The 23,950-nt window shown below is 39.3% G+C and overlaps 1 protein-coding gene across 3 annotated transcripts in view; it reads left to right on the top strand.

Annotated features, from left to right (window-relative positions):
- The window catches only part of CPNE4 (copine 4), a 226,791-nt gene that overhangs the window by 200,146 nt on the left and 2,695 nt on the right, over positions 1-23,950 (top strand). For all 3 annotated transcript variants that reach the window (XM_027659449.1, XM_027659448.1, XM_027659447.1), the window contains exons 12-15: positions 4,259-4,313; positions 13,549-13,600; positions 17,931-18,064; positions 19,236-19,472. In XM_027659449.1, coding sequence (XP_027515250.1) covers positions 4,259-4,313; positions 13,549-13,600; positions 17,931-18,064; positions 19,236-19,472 — 478 coding nt within the window. The remainder of the gene's footprint in view (positions 1-4,258; positions 4,314-13,548; positions 13,601-17,930; positions 18,065-19,235; positions 19,473-23,950) is intronic.

The following is a 23,950-nucleotide window of genomic DNA, read 5'->3' as shown; positions in this document are numbered from 1 at the left end:
CACTGAAATCTCTCTTGTTTCTGCCCCCATTAGTGTATTGATTTGTCATTGTGCTTCCTCTGTTTCCACTAGATAGCTTGAGGGATGGGTGACTAAAACTAAGCAATGTCCCAAAAGGATAATATGGGATATTTTCAGAAATCATTTTCTGCTATGTGCTATGTTATAGTTGAGGTTACTGAGGGACTTTTTTCTAACTGGTCATATTTCTGTTCAGAAGACTGCAGTCTTGGAGTCCTGACAATTCATTTCTGTGTGCATTAATTCACATTTACCAATACCAACACTGAACCTGAACTCTCTCCCTGATTTTTCCTTTAGGGTATAACATAGATCTGCTCACTCTTAGGTATCTTTCAGGAATATATGCCTGTCTGACTGGAAGAAGTACCAGAAGCCATATACATCTGTGCTTGCATGACTACTCATGGCTCTTATATAACCAGGTATAAAAGTCAGAGTTGGATGCTTTTTCTTTTTTGGTGTTCATGTCAAGCACTTCATCTTTTTGAAAATTATGCCAGGTTTAAATTTTCAAGGGAACTTATGTAAAACAAAGAACAATATAAAATGTGAAGTAGATGTAACAGAATATTTTTGTAAAGATTCTGCCAAGTCACAATCCTCTTTTTCTTTCTTGAATTTGTGACTTTCAGCTTCTATAGAACCAGCTTGTTTTTCCACTTCTGTTTCACTCCTGTTCTGTCTCTTTAGCAATCTGCCTCCAGCAGGACAGTGCAGACAGTTTCCTTGCATGGGCCAAGGACTCTCTGACTAGCTTTAAACAAAACAAGTCAAAGATCCTGAGGTGGCCTAAGGCTGAGGACATGACACTGCCCATGTCCTTGTATCTCATCTTTCGTCCCTCAGCACAAACTGGTGATGCCCAAACTGCATTTGAGAGCAGTCTCAAGCACAGCTGGACCCAACGCTGTCCCTGGGAAGTCTCTGGGGCTGCTGGTTGGCAGAAGCCAGCACTGCACGAGGGAGAGTGCTAGCAGACCATGTCTATGGCCCTCACAGTACTTCAGCCAGGGTCCCAGGCCTATTTCCTACTATAAATGAAGCCCAAATGCCTGAGCAAGCAATACAAAGGAAAAATAAAACTGGTTCTCACTTTTCTTTTGGATGAGTTTAAATTACAAAGGAAGAAAAGTCATTAGAGCAGATCCCTTTCCTACTGAAATACCAGGCTAGGAGTCTCTGATGCATGCAATTCACCCTTGAGACAGGAGGAAAACTTCTCTTCATTTTCTGACTGTAGTTTCAGTCCTTGGATGGCCTAACCCTTGACATAGCTTCCAGAAGCTGGGCAACTACTTTGCTTTCTGCTGCACACTGCCATGATAGCCTCAGGTCTGTTAGAGCAGCTCTGTCACACTTCTAGAATAAAAGACTATTCTAGAAGTGAAAGAGCCCTTGTCTGCCCTTCTGGGTCACTTTTTCCCTGCTGTGTCTCAGTAGTGCAGGACAAGCAGGATGAGGGCAGCATGCTCAGCTGCTGGGTTATTTCTCATATGATAAGGTTAGATTGGGAAGATTAAGAGGGATGGGAAGATTAAGAGGGGGTTATTTTGTAAAATACCACTAAGCCTTAAACTGTTAAATTGCTAAAGAGTGAGACCTTTGTATTAGCTAAACACTTTGTTTTGGGTGATAGAAGGAAAAGTTTTGCATACTCTAAAATTTTATTCTTACTCTGAAAGCTGCAAATTTTGAGGTGTGGTCCAGGAATAACATTATGATCTTTTTTATGCAAGGGGTGTCATGGGTGTCAAAAGGTCCCCTTCTTACCTTAAAGATCAAGCTCTGGGAGCACATGAAAGTTAATTCCTTGGTCCCAGCAGCTTGAATCAGATTACCAGAGGTATGTACCTAAATTCAGGAAATTTAGGAGCTTTCTAAGAAAGCTATTCTAAGTGAGCTATTCTGAGTGAGGCAACAGAAAGTACTAAGCACAGGAGTAACCCAAGGATACCCCTCCTCTCCAGAGTTCATGCACTTCTGAAAAACAGCTATGTGGAACCCAGTTTTGGTGGTGTGCAGGATCAAGCTTTACTGTTTCACAAGGCAGTGGTTGCGATAACTAGCACTTGTTCAAAAAGGAGATAGGGGAGTTTCAAACATAAAGTGTCCTGACTGTGGAGGTAAGGTATTCTGGCTGCAGAATAACAGTGGGGCTGTGACACCATGTCACTGGGAATGTGGGAGTCTCACCACCAGAAGGAGAATCCCAGCTGCTTGGAGATATTATTTATCACTGTCTCTGAATTGCTGCAGAGCAGTAGATGGAGCTGCAGATACAAGTGCCTATACGCGTTTACACTTGAGAAACATTGCAGTAGAAATGCAGGCACTGTATGGGTTTAGGCATCTCCCCAGTTGTGTAACTGCTGCCAACATTAGCTTTTTGGATTGCTTTATTGAATACCTAAGTGAAATTCCTTTTTAGTCTTTGTTTACTTTTGCCCCAAATCAATTAACTGCAGCTCCACAGGGTTTGATTTTCCAATCCAGCCATGCTCAATCACTGATGTAAACCAAGATTTTTTTCTCCCCTTAGATTCTTTTCTAATGGCTTCTTATTTCTTGCCCTCTAAGTGTGTGGCTGAATTCTCCGCATCTATTTATAAGGGCTTCCCCACTTCCAGGAGTATTTAATCAGAGAGAATGCTATCAGCAGGTGGTTAGCATCAAATGTCAGCAGCTACTTCTTTTCTGACATCTCTTGGGAAAAAAATGTTTCATTACCATGCAAATGATGTTAGTCTTCCTTTGCAAGATCCATTGTCACACAGTGTAACATATGGTACACAGAACTGTGCTCCCAAGATTTATGCAGCAACTACATTTTGTAACAAGAACAACAATTTTGAGAGCTAAACCATCAGATAACTGTCATCACTGTTTCCCAATGAGATGGTTAATATTTCTGTATCTCATGGTTACTCTAACTTCAGTGGGGAGACACACACAGTTCTGCTTTCTTTTGAACTTTTCCATTTTTCTTTAGCTTATATCAGAAATACCATGGTACCTTCAACAGCCTATGCCAGACAGAATAACCGAGCAAATTTAACACATTCTATTATCTTTTTTGAGTATGTCTGGGATGTGAATTGTTCAGTTGATAATTGGAGTGCCCTTGTCTTGAACTACACAAAGAAAAGGAAGCTGCTAGCCTGTCTTGAGAATTTTCAGAAGTGCCAATAATGGCAGTTCGAACCCAACTTTTCCAAGGGCCCTGAAACCCAGTAAGCAGACTGGGATAAACCTCTGAGGGGCTTGATTCATCAGAGCACTGGAGTACAGTTCGGTGACTTCAGTGGGACTTCAGGATGTGTCTGGATTTAAGCATATGTTTAGGTGAATTGTTAACCTCAAGTATGTGATCAAGTGTTTTGCTGACTCAGGGACCAGACATCCCTTGCAGCTTGTTGTTTTCCACTTTGCCATCTGGGAAGAGGCAGCACGTGGGCTGTGTGAGACATTGCATTGCTGAAAGGGTATTAACAACAGCCTTGAAGTTTCCAGGTTCTCTGAATAAGGTATTTTTGTCTCTGCAGATCTGACTGGGGTAGAATAACCTCACTGCACTGTCTGAAAGAAAACTGATCATGCCACAGCATTCTGCTAGGTTATCAGTCAATCTGTGCCTAAGTAACATAAGCTTATGTTTTAGTGGAACAGTAAGAGACAAGTGAAAGCCTGCAGTTTTGGGAGCATGAAATTGCCCCTTTCAGACATTTTAGGACGTCTCTTTTGTGAACTGGACAACTGTAAGAACCCAAATTTGCAAACACTTTTAATCAGAGTCATCTCTTCACTAGACCCATTTTCTGAGCTGAGGGAGCACGTCCATATTAATATGAAATAAATGTTTTTACAGGCTGTTCAGACAACAGACTCTCTTGCTCCAGTCAGGTAATGCAAAAGAGTGGGTTATAAAGACCTGTTACTGCATTTGTGGGAGAAGTGCAAAATATCCTGATGCCTTGGTATTCTTGAAATGATTTTAACTTCCCAAAAATATTAGGGGTTCACCTGAAATATCTCCCAAATAACTCCCCCATCTGTTTAGCGCGCAATCCTACTTCTCTAATCCATTATCCTTCCAGTCTGCCATCTCTTGACTTAAAAACTGTTTATGTACTGTTGTGCTACTTGCATTTCGGATGAATGCTTGCAGAGGAATAAATGTTTATTGTAACAATATGCATTTCTCTGTGGGTACCCTATTTTTTTTATTCTTTTCCAGTGACAAAATGTTCCCAGCCTTTGGATTTGGAGCAAGAATACCCCCAGAATACAAAGTAGGTGCAAAAATGTAATTTTCTAGTTTCCTTGGTTTATGAGGCACAAAATAAGGGAGAAATGGCTCAGTGCAAGGCAGGGACAAGGGGAAGCATCTCCTACCATTTTCTTTCATCTGGCTTTCTCACTCATTGATACCTCACTGAAACCAGAAATCAAGGCAAGGCTCAAAATAGTTGTTTAACACCCAAAATATTTCATGGTATTGGCAAAGCTTTGTTAGTGGATGCTAGTCTAGTAAGAGGAGAACTTCTTTTTTGAACAACCCTTGTCAAACATATTTTGAAGCTTTGTGGGCCCTGGTTTGACAGAACCCATTTTTGGAAGATGTGATTCAGTGAGCAACCTAGTGTTCATGCTTTGTAAGGAATAGATTTAACATCTTTCTGAAAATAAAGACTTTAGAAGAGTTTTGCTGTGTGGTAGATTTCTGTGTCATGGTGGACGTCATCAATGCCAGAAAGAGAAATACAAGAGCATGTATCCATGCTGGAGAGAAGTGGTATTTGTAAACAAAACAAAATGAGAGTTATCCACAGTGATGGTGCAATTGTGAGCATAAATATACAGTCTGGTAGGGCTGGAGTGAAGACAGTGAAGTAAAAGAAGGAGCATCCAAAAGAGAAAGCCCTAAGAAGAAACAGATAGAAGTTCAAATCCTGTGTTGCACACACAGTAGTTGGGCAGAAGAGTAGCTCTCCATAGATAAGTAAGCAAAAACTAGGTGGGGGTTCTGTAACTCATACTCTCTCTAGAAAAGAAAAGCATTAGACTTCTGATCATGCAGACTTCATCCAGTATCCCCATGTGCCCTGCTCTAAGTTGTGTCTCAGCTGTGGCTGGAGCAGGCAGGTGAAACACTGGTCAGATGAGAATTTTTGTGCAGAGAGGGATCCTGTGTCATTCAGCATGAATCAGCAGATGAAAAAAAATGCACCAAAAAATACTCACAGCTTGTAGGTTTGATACCTGCAGAAGAATTACAGCAGTGATGTACAGCAAATCTGATATGTCTTGCAAACAGATGCCTAAGGTAAGTTAATGTATCTCTTTACAACATTGCTTTCTAAGCTTGTTTGTGCCTGACAAGGTTTTTTGCCTTGCTGTGTTCTTCAAAAGTAACACCAGGCAGAGACAGCTTCCAGAACCTTGACATAGATTTTAATGTGGTATAGGTGCACAGAACATCTGTGTCTGTCGTATGTCTGTTCCAACTGCAGCAGCTGACAACCATCTCTGCTATATAAGGGAGAATGTTTTGGAGAATACACTTGATCAGGCCACCAGACACATTAGTGAAACACGGTAGCTACTTCTCAAGCTGCCATCCCTTTGCCATGAATATGTGCAACCCTACTTGTGACTGAATAGCAGAGTTGACTGAGTTGGACCATGCGTCACAACATAACAGCCCTTTCAGCCCAGTACTGGCCTCCTCTGACAATGCCATATGTACTATTGTGTTTGTCCTAAACAAAGATATCAGCCTGGTGGTGTACCAGGGGCTGGTTTTTCTATCCTCTGCGATGTGATCATCATTGCATGGGGGAAAACTTGCAATTCTTTCATCTGTAGAGAGACGTCCTTATCTAAGGACTGCTCAGAGGAAGATGTTACTGTGCCAGCAGAAGTCTTTTCACTGGTTTGCTGGTGATGGAAGTATAGTAAAGTTCACAACACAAAATTGCCCTTCTCAGCCAAAATAATCAGCTGGTGGCATGGATGCCTCAGGTCACACAAGTATATTGGCAATATACCAGTTTTGTTAGACCCCAGCAACAGCTTCCTCACCTGACTGTGAGAGCATATCTCAGGTGTTAGCTGGAAAACAGATGTCTTGCCAGAAAGTAACTTCAGGAGTCTCTGTAACCAGATATTCATACAATCACCAACATCAAATGATTTTCTGCTTTGGCAGAATTGGTGCTTGCACAATTTCCTAACAAATACCCTTAAGAAAGTCAGAGACTTGCACTGAACTTAGTAGTCCACACCTGAATGAAGAGTCTTACCCTACAGCACAAGCTGTCCTAAAGAGTCTCTATGTTACTAACCTCTCAAAGCAAGAAAATGGATGACTCGGGCCCTTCAGATTTTGAGAAGTTCAGGAAAAGTAAGGGTAAACTTCAGAAGATGGGGCTACTTGCTTATGGATTACATATATGAATCCCACAGAAAATGGAGATGCAAATGAAGGCCAGAACATCTTTAATCTCTGCTATGGAAACTTGTGACAGAAAATGACAAACACAAAATGACATGACATCAGATTACCAACATAATAAAACTTTGAAGAAGATAAGAACCACATTGCAGGGGACTAGCCCTTCTGTGCAACAGATGGGGACAAATAATCAGCTTGGTGTCTATCATGGGCACATTCAACTGGAACTGGATGAGGAATTAACAGTCATCTGTGCTATTTTTCAGTCCCTCTCTGTGATACTCTACTCAGTTCATAGAAGTCTATAAAATTCTAGTTTCTTAAAATAAACTATATCAACACTTTTGAGTCCCTGCTTGTCTTTGACTGCACTTCTGAAATGAAAAATACATCCTCTTAAGAGTGAAGAATCAGCCTCATCATGATGCATTAATAAGTCAAGACCAATAAACCTGAAAATCCTTTAGTAATTTAGTCTACACTATTATAAAGTTAATTCAAAGTCACCAATGATTAGTGTTTGATGTGGAAGACAGCAAAGATGCATAGGAAACAGAGAAGAAACTGATATAATTAAGAGTAACAAAGACTGTAGAAAAAAGTGCTCACAAGTTTCTTCCTTAGCTTCTTCTGTTGCAAAAATATGATAACACTATAGACACCACAGCAACACTGCAGATCTCGTGCTTTTCAAATGTTCTTTTCCTGTTTTCAGTTACAGTTTTTATTTCATTAAAGGAGAGCAGTGTTATTGCTGTAATAATTTACATCTTCAAATTTAGATTGAATCATTATGTGAATTTCTAAGTTCTGACCCCACCATGTGGATAAATCAGCTTTTCATTAATTTAGTGTCTGCTTTTAAGCCTCCAGCCCTAGTGCTCATAGCACATTTATCTCTGCATTCCAGCATCTGGTCTTTTATTTCTTCCAGTAGACAACAAATTGCTAGGGCTGCAGAAGAACATATTTCCACTACCACGGGTTCCTAAGTAACCACGAGAGCCTCCATACAACCTAAACAACAAAGCTTCTTCATGAATAATGTCAATATTGACCTCTAGAGGCTATCCATAAATCTCCTGAGGTTGTACACCTTTATATATATTTTCTACAGAATTTTCCTTTCAAGAGCACACTGCTTTGTTATGTTGACTTCATTTTCCCTCATTTGAGCTCCAAATGACACATTTCAGCTGTTAGAAGAAAACCAGCAGTTTCTTAGTGGCATAAGGAATCTGTGGGAGTGAAGGAAGCCAGACATGCCATATATATCATTCCTCATCAGTCTAGAGATCTTTCGTCTAATATTCAGCAATATGATCTTTTTCCCCCAAGACCTGACAAACACATCACCCAGCTCCTTGATTTAAGTAAACCTGTGAGAGAAATATTCCCCTCTTAAGTTGCTATCATACAAAACTTGCAGAACATGGCAGTTATTCCACAGCAGTGCCTATAACCTATCCCATTTCTGGGTTTTTTTTTTTGCAATGAGAAGAAGCATCTGAGAAGTCTGATGTAAAGTGAAGAGGTGGTAGATAATATGGACTCAGACACTGCTGTGAAAGGTCACAGTGGAGAGGAGGAAAGAAAGCTAACCACACACACTACCTTCTTAGCAGGCAGAACTCAAAAGAGATGAAAAACCACTCGGCATCACAAAACTTATTGTTAAAATGAAAAGAAAGTTCCAATTGTGTCAGCCCTGTGATTGGCATATTGACAATGATGAAGGCCTCTTTCTTAAAGATGAATTGCAGACTGACACCTGAGTAAGTACTAAACAATTTGCAGTTTGTTTTAAGATAGTCCTCATTATTTCTGCATTTTTACTGAAAGCTTCATTCACTGCTTGTACTGTGAATGTGTGGTGGAGAGAAGCTCACTACAGTTACAGACACAGTACAGTATCTTCACAACCATAAACTGCACTGTCTGGTTTGCTGGACAGATAAGGGACTTGAAAAGTGGTGTGGCCTTTGTGATTCCTGAACTTTTCAGGAGCCTGAGGGCAAAAATGTATGCAAACCTGACAAAAAAAGAAACAATAGAAGGATGTGTAACAGACCAAGGGGAAAACCACAATTTGTCACCTTATCCACATAACTTGGATTTGGACATGGAAATTAGGCAGCATGCTCAAAAATCAATTACAAAGGAAAATAAATGGCCCAGCTTTGCCAAGCAGAAATTTCTACAATGTGATCCTAGCAAGAGACAGAAGCTGTCCAGTTCCCAAACTGTTTGATTAATGAGCATTCTGAAAATAATAGCTTTTGAGCAATAGTTCTTTAAATTTGTTAGTGTCTTAAGCTTTTGCAAAATATGCAGGCATTCCATATTTAATTTTCAGACTGGCAGTGTCCTAATAGTGTCCAGTTTATTCACAGAAAACTGTTCAACATTGTGCATCTTGCCATTTACGTTTGTGTGCATCTATTGTTCATGGATTTTTGACAATCTCTACTTAAATTATTAAGAAAGCATTCCTAAATGTGTCTGAATTTGTCAGATTGTTTGTCAAGTAGTTCTAGTACCAATCACCATAGAGGTTTCTGGAAAGCTGGAGATATTTGGGACAGAGAGATTAATTTAAATGAATTCAACAATCTAGAGAGGGAGAAAAAGGATTACTAATTTTCAGAATTCAGGCATCCATATTCAGCACTTGGAAAATAAATGAAAAATGCAGCTTTTTACTTAAAAAATGGAAATTCAGTTAGAGTAAAGGGGTTTATAAAAATGTGGAGGACAAAACAGAATAACAAGTTTCAAGAAAACTTAAATAAAATGATTTTGCGTAGTCCAAAAGCTTGACTGCAATTTGCATTATGAATTATTGGAGGTTTATTATTTGTCAGATTCCAAGGTAGGGTTTTTGTTTGAGTTTGAGGTTTCTACCTGAGTCCAGAAGACTTTTTTTTAAGAAATCTCAAAAATTCTTATTAATTAGGAAATCCTTCTTTCCTTTCAGCTTTGATTAGAAAGCTTTTTAGCAAGGGCCATGCTATGAGGATGAATTTCATTGCATCCCAATATGAGGGAAATGAATTACTTGGTACATTAAATCAAGGTGATTTTTTTATTAAAATGGTCATAAGCCTGCAGAACTATGGTTATGATTCTTCCAAGAGTCTCATGGGTGCCATCACATTGATGGAAAACTGCAGGTACTTGCCAGTACAGACAATGGAGGCATCATAAAGTGGCAAAAGAACAATGCTATAATCCGCCTTAGCAAAAATATTATTTCAGACTGTTTATTTAGTTGTCACATCCTCAGAAATGCTGTCACTGTAATCTCCATCTTGATGTATGGTAGAGCTACTTATTTTCCTTGTTTAAAACCTTGAAGAAATTATCTGAAAATTAATATGTTCTTGGTGCAGGAAGTTCCTGGACAGCTGTGGTTTAATAATCCCACATCCATGATGGTACCTGCTAAGTAATGTATCTGGAGCGCTGCAGAGGGAAAAGATTAATACATAGCAAAGTGCAAGTAAACGACTTTAGTTAGAGTTTTTAAGTGCTGTTTTGTGCAGCAGCTAAGGTAACACCAGGCTGATCACATGTAATCACCTCTGCACACCAGAATTTCTCTCTCCTTCCCTTTTGTGGATTGATTTTATGGATTGATGTTAAGGGAGGAGGGCTGAGCAGAGCATGAGCTACAGACTTGAAACTTAGTCCGGGATTTGTGACACACTCAGGGTTTTGTGAGGATATTCCTTATCGTGAGGCTGACTTCTACCACAGACCATGGTCTGCAGTTCTTTGCAAAGTTCTCTGTGCCAGGTACTAATATAAAACAGTCATTCTGTATCTGTGTGACTTGACATATTCCAGGATTTCCTGACTGTTAGATTGATCCATAACACAAACCGCCCTAGTAAATTATATAAACATGCCTGCTTCTAAACAACCAAGTGTCTTCTTGTTCCCCACAAGGATTTCCCAGTCTTCAGTGTCTTAAGTGTTCGCACTTTTGCCTCCTTTTTCTCATTAGTTTATCAGCTCTGGGAGTGCCTAAGGGCTGTGTAATTCAATATCAGAAAGATGCCATTTAGTATATACCAGCTTTTGGTCCTCTGTCATAAGCATGGTTTGCCTTTCAGTCACATAGCCCTTGCATGTTTAATTAAAAAAAAAAAAATAAATAAAAGAAACCACCTTCCTACATGGGTGAGCTTTACATAGAGTCCTATCAGGTAGCAGTCTGAGTTCAGTGAGGCCTTCAGTACATCACGTGCCTGAAGTCTGTGCTGGTTTAGACCCCTTTGAATTCTGGCCACGACAGGAGAGATAGCACGGGGGCAGGTTGAAGCGCAGTTGGTTTTACTTAACAAAGTTGGAATGAGTTCTAAGCATTTGGAGAAACTGTTTTAAAAATATCTGCTGTTGGCTTGCCTCCAGTGATCATTTCCTGTTTGTGAACCATCACTGAGCTGCTCAAAGACCTTCTATCCTTCCCATTATACTTAAATCTTGTTTAAATAGTGATATATTGCTCAGATAGCATAGGAAACAAGCTAATGCTTCTGCACATTTGTTGTGTTTTCTGTCCTGCCTTCAAGGTACCTTCTAACACTGTTCTTGGTGAATCCGAATGACAATGAATGAGGGCCACTTGCTTTAGGACAATAGCAGCCATTGCTCAGACAGTATTATTTTTTGGATCATTGCACACACTGACTAGACTTGGGCTTTCTTTGTGGGCCTGAACCATTGTCTACATTTTTCTTAAATAACAGCCTGGGTGCTATAGCTCTGAACCAGATAAATTGTTTGCATTATGTGATCCTGAAAGAGGTATGGCAACAAAAGCATACAAACCATCCAAACCATGCTTGCATGTGAGATTAAAATACTGTATTCATAGGTTTGGAAAAGAATTGTGATTCTCCTTTAGGTATAATTTCAAATGCATTTGGACTAAAAAAATAAAATCACTGAAGAGGCACAGTGTTGGAAGAATCAGCTTGCATACGTGCATTGCCATCTTTCTTGCTTTTGAGATGCAGTTAATACAAAGTACAGAAAGCCTAAAGGAAGAAGAAAGACTACTGGACAACAAAAAATATCAATGAGTGAAAACTCACATAACAATTCTTGACAGCTACAATTACCTTTGGCCTGCAGCTGGTCATGAGACTGGCAGATACCAGCTGGGCAAAGTGTACCAGGAGATATCCAGAGCAGCCAAACAGAAGGGTTCTGGAGCACCTCTGAAGCATATCTGGCAGCCCTGATCTTCTGTGCCTGCTCAGTGAGGAACACAAATAGTGACTTTCATCTTCCATGACCAAATAGGATAGCCTGAATGGCCCATGTAAAATCCTCTTCAAAGAGTGAACTGATGCTTGGTGTAGGCATACTGAATTCCTAGCTGGGCTGAGGTAGCTGCAGACTTAGTTTTTGCTTCAGTCCTTTCTCATCATGGTAGACTTATTGCCTTATTTAACCTCTCAATAAAGGTAGGCATCACTGTGGTGAGCAAGGCTGTGATGGGGAAACTCAGTTTCTCTGTGAGAAACTCTCTTAGGCAGTAATTAGCCAACTTATACCACTTCAGTTTCACAGAAGCTTCTCTGTAATTACATATTTGATCTTTAGGCCTCTTAGTCATAGATCAGTTTCCAAACTGTGTTGTCAAGTCATGTAAACTAGCAAATAAAATAGCAACATCCAAGAAATAAATCTCTTTCTTCCCATAATCCAGGTTCCATTGTACAGGGAGTAAAATTGCTTTCCGTATCACTAGGATTGTTGGCACTTTTGAAGGTCCTACAGAGATCTATAAAGCTTTAAATATGTGTAATTACAGTTACCTATATAAATGCCTTCTTTAAATCTGGGATGATATGCCTAACTTCAGTTTTAAATTATGCAAATTGTCTGCTAAACTCCTAGCCATATCCACTTTTTGGAAGCCAAATATATATATGTGTATATATATATATATATACACACACACATTCACACCTTGTGCATTGCAAGACAAAATTTGGGCTTCTTCATTCAAAAAAATTTCAGACAAACAGAAAAGAGACTGGGCTTCAGAGCCCAAGAGATTAAAAGGAATCAAACCTTCTCAGTGATCAAAGAAAGAAGCAAAAAGGAATCTGGAAAAAAATGCAGGCAAAAATAAACTTTAAAACCAGAAAAGAGCATCTGAAGAAAGTTTCAGCCTCAAAAGATTTGTGCTGTGGATGCAGATCTCTGATAGACAGAGGAGGTCTGTAACCTGAGACTTATAGGGCCTTGCATTATTGAGACATACAGAAGTCTTGTATTATTTTCCCAGAGCACTAAAGACACAAGACATTGCTTTATTAGAAAATAAGCAATTTTTTTATTCACAGTCATTTCTTTTAGAAAACAGCTCTGTAGTGTTTTATTATAGACATAGTGAGAGAGATTGGAATATTCAGAAAATATGAGGAAAAACAAGTCTTCAGGGTTTTTTCTTACTTATTTTCCCCCAAAATAATCTAATTTCTTAGCTGGCTTAGACTCCTTGCATTTCTTATGCTATTATTTCACAGTGGATCTAGGTGATTTCCTTGATATCTCTGGAGAATTACTTTCCCAGTACTCCTGTGGCCTTAAATGAGGAACTGTTTGCGCCTGTGAGGACAGAACGCAGAAGTGAGCTGGGTTTCTGCTGTCAGTGCTGTATCACAACCTGCTTTGTCTCTCCTACAGTTTGAGATGCTGAGCTAGGGAAAGCTGGCATTTAAATTGCCTCAGCAATAGATGCCTCTTCTGTGCCTGGCATTGATAATCTAATCCTGACACCATGTGATTTATCATGTACTTGGGCAGTTTTTCTTTGTGCTATTTTTTCTTGGAGTTTTTTTTTGTTGTTATTGACATGTTTGTTTCCAGTTTTGCTACTTTGTTTCTGCAGGGAGTTCCAGCTGGGACTGTATTTCAAACTTAATGGCTGAAAGCTTGAAAGATGTCAGGTTTAACACAGAAAAAATGTAAAGGGTGTTTAACCACAAGTCTTCACGCAATAATTTTTCTGAATACAGTCTCCTTCTCTTCTTTCCATATATCTGCAGGTCTCTCATGACTTTGCAATCAATTTCAATGAAGACAACCCAGAATGTGCAGGTAAAGCTCAAATTAGGACAGATTGCTATATTTTTGCTGTGTGCAAAATGTGACTGCTTTTTGTTGTATCAGCTGAGTATTATTCAAGGCGGTCTTTTAAAGAAAGTAGCTAGGATTTCAGACCTGACAGGCTCCAAGCCTTCGAGCTTAGCTTTAGGAACCTTAGAAAGTGCCATACGATAATTTCCTGAAAAGTAGGTCCCTTTGAAAGTACACCGTGGTGGACATTCAGCACTTGTACTTCGCAAAATCACTAGCATTTCTGAAAACTAAAGCTGTGCCTTCTGAATTCATTCAAAATCTTCAGCTACATCAACATCATAGGTTGTGCAGCTAAGAAGGGCAGGACATGAAAAAGCAGGCTGTGAACCTCTGTGATCAAAGATTCCCTTGTTTTAGAGCCAGTTCTTTGGCCAGACCATAGCAACAGTAGCCTGCTGCTTGTCAGCCCGGCAGTGTCCAACACTAGAGGGTCAGGGAAGTAGGTGAGGACTACTGTGGTAGAAGGAAAAATACTGCAAATGCAGCAGGAGGCTGTTTTAACACAGTGTAAGATATTTGTGCATTTTAGCAACAATTGCTAATCCTCAGTAGTCAGAGGCCAGATTCATGGAGAAGATGCTGCTGTATGCCTTGTATTTGTGAGGTCTGCAGTGACTGATCCTGTTTTTGTAAAAGACAATAACAGGAAAATAATCTCCAAACAGAATAACAGTTGAGAGTCTTAGTCGGATGATCATTGCTGTCTAAAATTCAGTTTGTTATTCTCCCTTATCCTTCTGCTTCCACCTGAATACTGAATGGGTCTTTCAAAATGCTCTTCCTTTTCAAATTCTCAGGCTTACTAGTGTCTTTCTTTCAGGCATGGTCAGCAGAACATGTTCAGGATCAGAATTAAGATGCAAAGAAATGAAGTGAGGAAGAGAGGACAAGCAATTCAAGGGAAAGATACATTAAAAGAATGCAGAGTTCATGCATCTTAAATGCAAGACCTCTGTTTTTGGTTCAGTGGGCATTCCTGCTTTATTGTTGCACTTGGATTGTTGGACTGCCCCAGCCTCTGCAGTTCATGTGCTTGAAATGTAATTGGGCATAAGTCCTACAGCTGCTTGATGTGTTCACACAGCTTCTTACATTGCTTTTAAGGAGTTCAAAGAAGCAGAAGTTACATATATGCATCTAGAAGTGCCTGTAAGCTTGTGAGCCAGCTTGACGTTGAGACTTTAGTCACACTGACGGTGTGGAGATGGGGTGGGGAAAGCAAAACAGACCTCAGAATTTTGTCTGGACCACCATATTTAATAATGTGTTATTAAAACAGTTAACAGTGGTCAGCATTAGATGATAACATATTTATGCAGGCAGTGTTCAAACACAGCTTTGTTTCCCAGTCTAAATGTGGGCTATTTGTGACCCTCTGCATACTTCAGATAAAAGCTCTAGCAGTCCATGCAGAGAAGACTTTTTTAATCCCTCCTTTGCTGCCTCTTTTGATTCCAAGGCTAATTCTTTTACCACACTGGCATTAATGATATCATATCATTAATGATATCAAAAATCATATAATGATTTTTATTGATTGAAAAGGCTGTCACATCTATGTAGTGCCAGCAGCAGATCAGTTTGGACAGACAAACCCTCTGCAAGTTAAGCATTTACTATCCAAACCACACTGTATGCAAAATAAAATGTAACAGTGGAAATTAAAGGGATTTAAAGAAAAGGGAGGAGCTGCTCTGTGAGGCTTGGCTCATGTCATTTAATATTTGTTATATGTTTAAACTTTATTTAGTTCTTTGCATAAGATTCTGTTATAAGTTAACCTATTGACTGAAAGGGGTTCTAGGCCTAAGAAAACATAAAAAGAGGGTTGCAGCACAACCAGAAGGCCAGGGAAGAAATTTTGCAGCATTTATTTGCAAGATATAAAAAGCACTTCTTTGTCATAAATGATACGTTTTAAAATAATATCCATCTGGGTGAAAGCAAGAAAAGGAGACAGACTAGAAAATATGTTGTTTAATCATCTGCTGCAGCTTGCTCATCTGCCTGTCGTGGATGCTTGATTAGTTCCTACCACCAATTGTTCTGTGATGCTTTCTAGATGCTCTCACCGTGTTAGGTGACACAGGGAGCAGTAACACCAGCATGTCGTGAAAAACGATGCAAGAGTGAGAGGGAGATAAAGTGCTTAGTGACTATCCTTCTGATATTTAGCATATTTGCCAGAAAACAAAGGAAAATTGCTGAAGAGTATCTTGTTTTACACCAAGAAAAGCAGTTGAATGCAATATAAAAAGTATGTGTCTATTTTGTCTTTGAGAAATGAAGTCCCTTTGTTTGTGTTAAGTAGAGCTTTTGCTGGCATAAGGTAGTGTGAAGCATCATTCTGCATACAAGGACTGTGTATTGATATGAAAATCACTGGAATTCATAAAACATGGATACCTTCACCTTTTCCTCCTCTGTTAACACTTCCATTCTTGAAAATTTTAGTATTTATAGCTTTATATTTAGTATATTTATAGCATATTATTTTTATAGTCTTATAATTAATATTTTCTTTATTGTCTGAGGAAGAAATTAGGTGACAACCTCTAATCTGAATGAATGCTTCTACACATCCATCTAAAACTGATCACTGTATGCATACACTGTATTACATTGGAGCTATTGAAAGTGGATTCCAAATAAAAATGTAAAGGGTTGAATTGTGAAAAAAAATGCATATTGTCTGTGTCTAAAATAAAGGAGTACAAGAGGAGTAAGCTACAAAGTAATCCACTCAAATAACCTGTTTGGTTGGAATTGGATGGACAGTAGATAGTTCTAAAATGTATTAATCGGAGATAGCAAATAAGAAATTATACTTCTAGAACATGTTTCTTTCTAAGATGAGAGCAACTTTCTGACATGAATGATGCTAAGTCTGTGTTGAATGCGGGGAGTAAGGCTTATCTTGTAGTATTTTAATGTGTTAGAAAAAAACTACAGTGTATCTTGTCATCAACTTAGGGAAGATTTATGAGGCCTTCATGCAAGGTCAGTAAGTATATGTAAAGAAATCCTTGGCAAGTTTAAAATTGAGAGTTAACAAAAGGTCAGTTTTGCAATATGTAATTTAGTCACTGGAATTGCCAAGGGAAATATTGTAACATTACTTTACATTTTAACCAATCACAACTATAACTGGAGCAAGTTCTTTTGTCTGTTGGCACTGCAATGCAAAAATATGTCTGTAGCTATCTACAGAGTGATAAGACTGTGTTCTCCACCATTTTTTCATGGGAGGTTTAAGTGTATCCCTGTAAAAAATTACAACTCCCTGTTCTCAGTAAGCAATCTGCAGCCATATATCCCGGAAACACGGCTGAGTAAAATCTCATGAGTGAGCTAGTCTCAGTGCAAACTGAAACTAGCTTAGCATCTTAGTAAAGTCATTTCATTCTTCAGCATTCTCAAGGAAGCTCTTCAGTCTATCACTTTCTTTCCAACTTTAGACCTCTAATCCGTTAGGTCTGGTAAACTGTGAGTTCTGAATGTGGAGGCTGACGTGCATCACTTGAAGAAATCCTTCTTCTCAAATGATTGAAAACACCAATTTCCATTCTGTGATCTGTCAAGTGTGTCAGCAGGAGTCTGTGCTCCCTGATCTGACTATATCCTGAAATGATAAAGGCAAAAATAGCTAGTTTTCCATCAAAACTTCTCAACTAAAGCTCATTTTTCTGTAGACTGCAAAGCATCCTACTGTGTCCTCCAAGATTTCACAGCTTTTGGTCATAGTCAAATTCAACCTGAGCAGTTATGCAAATGCACCCTGAAAAATTTTCTTAGCATAGGGGGGTCGGGTATTTGAAATTATCTGAATTCCTTAACAGATTTAGGGTGTAAGTACAAAGGGCAAATTTGTTGGCAACTATCATGATAAACAAAAATACTTCTCTGAAGAGGAGAGAGAAGTGTTGAAGTGTTTTTCGATTTTTGTCTACTTTTCAGCGTGAATCTTTGCTGGTGATCAGAAAATGATCACTCACATCTTGAACTGAGATGGATGGAAGCTATGGTATTGCAAGGTGATATCTGGAAAACAGACATTAAAAACTACTGGGAAAGAGAAGCATGGTATAATGAACTCTATAATACAAACTAGATTCAAGACAGCTAGAGACAGCTTCTTGGAAATTATCTGAAGTTGCTAGTCCTTGCTAATCATGTGATACTTTTAATTTATTCATTAAGAACCTGCCTTTCATTTGCATTTTAAACAAACATGAAGTTGGCAATGTGCTCCAAATTTACTTTTGTTTTGTGTGGCTTTTCATGCCAGGAATACAAGGTGTTGTGGAGGCTTATCAGAGCTGCCTTCCCAAGCTGCAGCTGTATGGGCCAACAAACATTGCTCCCATCATCCAGAAAGTGGCAAAATCAGCATCAGAGGAGACCAACACCAAGGAGGCCTCGGTAAGGAAAGAATGCTGTGTTTGCCTTTTTTCTTGTCTTATGACAGATCTCTTATAGGCCATCAAAACAAGGCCTTTTCACGTATGCAGATCATACCTTCACAGTTTTTACTAACTGTTTTCATAGAAGGCAGCTTGTCCCTGTAGCTGGAGCCTTTATAGCTTCAATAGTCACAACTTCCCCCACAGTTCTATTTCCTGCTTTTAGAGCTGTTTTACTGTAACACACCCAGTTCTTCACTATGGAAATGTAAATGGCACCACTAAGGTTACAAAAATTTAGGGGCTAGAAGCCCTAGAAGTCTTGATCATACAAAGAGATGAGTTCAAATGATTCACTACACAAACTACCATAAAGGATCCAAATAATAGTCACTCTTCCCCATTACCAAGTGAAGATATGTCACAGCCCATGATCCCAGTTCAGTGGGCTTTGGAGCTTAGGAAAAGAAATTACAAGCTCACAAAATTGCTTGCTCTCCTTTAGAGAATGAGAACACCTCTCCTCGGGGCTCTATATGAAGTGGTTGAAAATGGATATATTCCCACTCTGCTCTCCTCAGGGACCCCATTACTCTGCAGTATGCAGCAGACCTGCCACGGCGTAGTGCTTCTCCCACAGGCAGCAGTGGGTCAGCTAGATGGCTGCACCCATCCCTCTTGCCTGTTAGCAAAGCTCCTCTGCAAAGTGCTGTCATAACCTTCCTGACAGCTCTGCTACAGGCCTGTAACGCTTCAATACCCCATTCTTCCCTGCCTCCCACCAGTTCCCAAAGGAAAAAAAAATGTAATCGGAAACTGTCAGCAGAAGTGACTGTGCAGCAGATGGAAAACAGGGCTAGTGAAGATGTCAGGACTATTCCAGATTTCCCAGCCAAAGATCTGACTCTCCCAGCCCTAGCAGCTATAAACTACCTTTTCTACACTGAGCATCCTCTGGTTGCCTCCAGCTTCTGGAAGTTACATGCACCAGAGCTAAACTCCAGAAGAGAAGAAATTAGCAGCTGAAGAGGCTGGGGTAGGAAGAGCTATATAGTCACTATAAAGGCTCTTTTCTATTCACAAAGGTACATGAGTGAGTTAACATAAACATTTTTATACTGCACAAGGTTAAGCAGCTTTGGGACAGTAACTAATGATAAAATTTTTCTCTCCTTGTCCAACAACTTTAGCAATACTTCATCTTGCTGATTCTGACGGATGGCGTCATCACAGACATGGCCGACACCAGAGAGGCCATTGTCCATGCCTCCCACCTTCCCATGTCAGTCATCATTGTCGGGGTGGGGAACGCTGATTTTAGTGACATGCAGATGCTGGATGGTGATGATGGGATCTTGAGGTCTCCCAAGGGCGAGCCTGTGCTTCGAGACATTGTCCAGTTTGTGCCATTTAGGAACTTCAAACACGTAAGCTGATTTTTCCATCCATCCCACAGAAGGGTGAATGTATATAACACATAGTGCATGTTCCCTGGGGCTGGGCTTAACTTTGCATGTGCATGCAATGTTCAGTAAGTCTGTGGTATTATTGTATTAGAAATAGAGAAAAAGGAAGGAATCAGAATGAAATGTGCCCTGTTAGTTAGTTGGTGAGGGTGGGGAAGGAAGACATGAGGCAGAATCCATGTGCTTTTTGTGGTGCCAATCCTTGCTTCCACTTTCTCCCAGGTTTTAGTTTGGTTATCCTTCTGGTGTCTCTTTTCCATTCTCTTGGCACCTGTTCTGTTAGGACTACTGTGTTCTGCTTTCCATCTCCCTTCATTTCCATAGGCAGATGAAATGGCTGTGAATTTGTTCTCACAGTGTTCCCCAAGAGGCTGTTGCCTTATTAAAATTTAGTTCCCTAAGTTCTCAAATGCAGGACTATCCACCCACAGCATCCTGGTTGCCTCCAAACCCTTTCCCACATTCTGTACAAGAACACAACCAAGAAAGTGGCATTACTAGGAACTTTCCTGTACCCTCAGCCAGCTGTTCCTGACTGAGCCCAGTGTGGTGCAAAAGACACTCTTTAGGAAAGAAAGGAACAGGACCAGCATTAAATTGCCAAATCTAAAATAATGCATTGGTCATGTACTTTTCTTCTCAGTCAGCTACCCTACATTGCAGCATCTGCCCCAGGGACTTTTCAGCAACAGGGTAGAGATAGTGTTCACCCACAGAAGGGGCTTTCCCACACACAGATGGGTTTTTCAGAGCCCTTTTCCTCCATATGGAGGCATGCATTATGTTCCTCTGCAACGCTGATCACATCTCTTTCCCTTCATTTTTCTGTTTTTCTCTCCCTTCCTTCCCCTCACTTCTTCTATTACATTTATGTGGTTCTCCAGACTGTTTTTTCTTGTTCACCTTTGTCTAGGAAGGATATCCTTAGTATTTGACTTGAGAATTTCTTTTCTCACAGTGTAACTGACTCATGCTGTTCATGAGATTTATTCTTCCAATCTGCTCCCATACACTAGTGATCCTTAGATCTGGATATGTCAATCAGAAGTTCTCAACTCTGGGCTGGTTTTGCTCTGCATATGGCTTTACACTTCTTACATTTCTTTAGGTTTTCTAGGCTTTTTGTTGCCATTGGAGATTTTTTTTCTCTTTGCTATTTCCAAAATACCTTCATTTTATTTTTCTCTTCTGAAGAGTCGTTCTTTTTTCTCACTTCAAAATACAATTTTGCTGTATTTGTCTTAGATGTAGATGCACTTCTTACTTTCATAAACTCTAGTAAGGAGTCAGAGAAACAAACTTGTTCCTCTTTTCCTTCTACCTTTATGTAAACAATGGATCCCCACAGGAGGCAAAACTCACGGTGTGCTATTAGTTTGATGACACCATGCCAAATAACTGCAGACTGGCTACTGAATCATAGATACACATATTTCTATGCTGCCAGTGGCACACAGTCACCTATGTGCTGAAATAAGTATGAGCACGAGTTCACAGCTTGTGATTCCTTCAGTAGATAATCACAAGTGCATAGTGCTGCACTGTAGTCTACTGTAGAAGTGTCCACAGTAGAGTTATTTATGGGCTAGTAGGTAGACCTACTTTTAATTAGTTGAAAACATGTTTCTGCAAGGAACTGGCAAAGCCAGCTGCATTTTTAACTTTTAGTTTCGCTTTGTATTTTATATTAAAGCTCAAATCATCTCTGATTGAATAGATTCATGCTGACGGCTGCAGTTCTGGGTTCTGAATATATTGTGCCCCTGGTGTTAACTTTTGAGTGAATCTATGTGATTTTTTTTTATTGCTAGAATTGATCAAACAACAATCTAAATCATCTAAAAAGAATATATGCTTAACTTCCTCAGTACTGAGAGAGTATAGCAATCTTAATGTATTTTTCTTGTTAAATAGTGATATTTTTCTCCCTCTTTCTTTCAGTAGCAAAGATAATATACAGAGAGAGATAGATTTGTATTTGCCCTATCAGAAAAGTCAATATATCTTATGCAACCTGATATTAGTCTGCTTATTGTGATCTTTCAGCTTTTCGATAAATGTCAGTGTAATGAATGAGTGCCTGTAAGAATAGCCACTTCTTGCTGAATTTCTTTATTATCACAGCCCGAATAATATCTCCCTCTGAACAAAGTGACATTCACAGATATCTTGCTTACTTAGCACAAACAAAAGGCCATGTATCTTGGATCAACTAGTGAAATAATTTGTCATGGGAGAAATGAGCATGATATTTTGATTCAGACTTATTTTCCCCCACAGAAAAATGCAGATTTAACACATTTTGGAGATCCATTCTGATCAAACACAAGAATTAACCTACATCAGCATATTATATTTGACAGCTTTAAGCAAAATATGTATTTAGTTAAAAATCACATCCCTTTTGTCAATGTACCTTGTGTTTAGTTTATTAAATAGAAAAAAATGTTGCAGGGTCTTTTTAGAAAGATTACAAATCAAGTTTTGTAAGGTTTATAGGTTTTTCTGCTAAATCAAGTATTTATTTATGCCTAAATCCATATTATTTCTATTACTGACAGAAGGAGAGAAGAAAATGTTATGTGTGAACATTTATTTTTTGTTTTGCTGCAAGAGTAAACCAAAATTCATTTGGAGTCAATCCAAACAATATTTTTTTTCATTACTTCAATTCTCATGTCAGCTTGGAACTCAAAATCTCATATCTATCCAAAGGGATCAAAAATAATCTATGCAAAAGCTGCCCCTGTGAGAAAATGGAAAGGGGCAAGAAGGAAGTCGTAAAAATAACCTGTAGGGTGAATTCCTTTTATTTTATAAAAATAAACGTTACCTTCAGAGAATGTTCTTATCCTGCACAGCACTCATACAGGCATTTAACACATTTCAATTAGTTAGGGTTATTTACATACCTAAAACCTCATACTCACTTCAATGTTTTACTGGCTTAAGACTCAGTGTAGACAGAAGGTTTTATTATAGGGGTTTAATGCCCTATGTGATGTAGTGTATCAGAAGTACTTTAGTAAAGTATCTAGTCTTTTTTCTCCCTCTTTAAGGAATATCTCTAAAGCCATCAAAATAATAATAACAATTGTAGTGACTCTTGGCAAATCCTGTAGTTGTAAAGGCTTGATAAAAATCAAGGTAACCATTAACACTTAAATATATGTCCTATTGTATAGTGGGTAACATGCAATTTGCTAAAGGGGAACATAACAAACAAAGGGAACATATTTTCCCTTAACCTAAGTGATACTTTTGTCTCTATAATCATCACCATCCCAGTAATGTGAGTGTCCTTCACCTGAAACTGTAGAACATTGATGCTCACAGTCACTGAAAGGTAGTTGAAGAAAATCACCTATCTCAATCCACTCACAGTCATATTTTAAGAGCTGAACTTCTCTGCCTTTGGGACGCATGATAGATTGACTGTGCACAAATCTGATGCCACAGATAGATTGTATTCCATTCTGCATTGTATTTAATCATAAAGGCTAACAATTGTGACTTCATAACACCTCTATCACAGAGGCATGTGGACAGCCCAGCTCTCAGCCACTGCAAGGAACAATGTTTTGCACTATGCATTGTAATTAAAGATTAAGCATAGCGAAGCTACAGAAATGAACCAACAGTCAGCTCTGTTTGTAATACACACCAATAATAGACTCATAGGGATTATTTTCTTGCTGCTGACTGATCTGATTGTTGTGTATTAGCTATCAGTTGAGAACTGTTCACCTTGAGGTGCTTATTGCTAGGATGCTCTTCCAGCAGTTTAATAGTGGACAAAATGTTGCAGTAAAACATTTATGCTCCATCTGTATTAAAAAGCCAGCAAAGGTAATCCTTACACAGCACAGATGAACTGGGTCTAGGTTTTAGCTCAGAAATTACTGAGTCTGCTTACTTATACAAATCTTGTTTTTCACCATCTGGTCTAGAAAGGAGAGTGCTTTACCACCACAAAAGTATGTAAAGTACAAATGGTCCAAATTGTCAGACAGGAAATCACCCCTAACCCTGGTTTTGGGATGCTCCCTGATAAAAAGAGCTCCAGGACCAACAGACATCACTGGCACAAGGAAATTCAGTAAAGCAACACTTGTCCATATTCAGACTGAAGCAGGGAGACAAGCCAGCTACCACGGGGAAACTCTGCGTGGGGCCACACATTGCCTGTAAGCCAGTGAGCACAGTAAATGTTTTGGCTTAAACCTCAGCGAAAGGCTTTTTAGTTGAGGACTCCTCAAGTGGCAGTGATTCAGCTGTGCATCTGAGCCTTGACAGAGCCTGTTCTGAAGGGCTGACCCTTTGTTCAGGAAGAATGGATGTGGCGTCAGAAGAGAGAAGTGGTGAAGGGGGGAGAATGCAAAGAGGGGAGTGCCCATAACAATAGCCACTTCTGGCCCAATGTTCAGGCCTGTGAGCTA

Source organism: Corapipo altera, unplaced genomic scaffold (assembly GCF_003945725.1).
Source record: "Corapipo altera isolate COAL_440 unplaced genomic scaffold, ASM394572v1 44b, whole genome shotgun sequence".
Classification (NCBI taxonomy): domain Eukaryota; kingdom Metazoa; phylum Chordata; class Aves; order Passeriformes; family Pipridae; genus Corapipo; species Corapipo altera.
The sequence above is the reverse complement of the archived record's forward strand: the minus strand, read 5'-3'. Positions and strand labels throughout refer to the sequence as shown.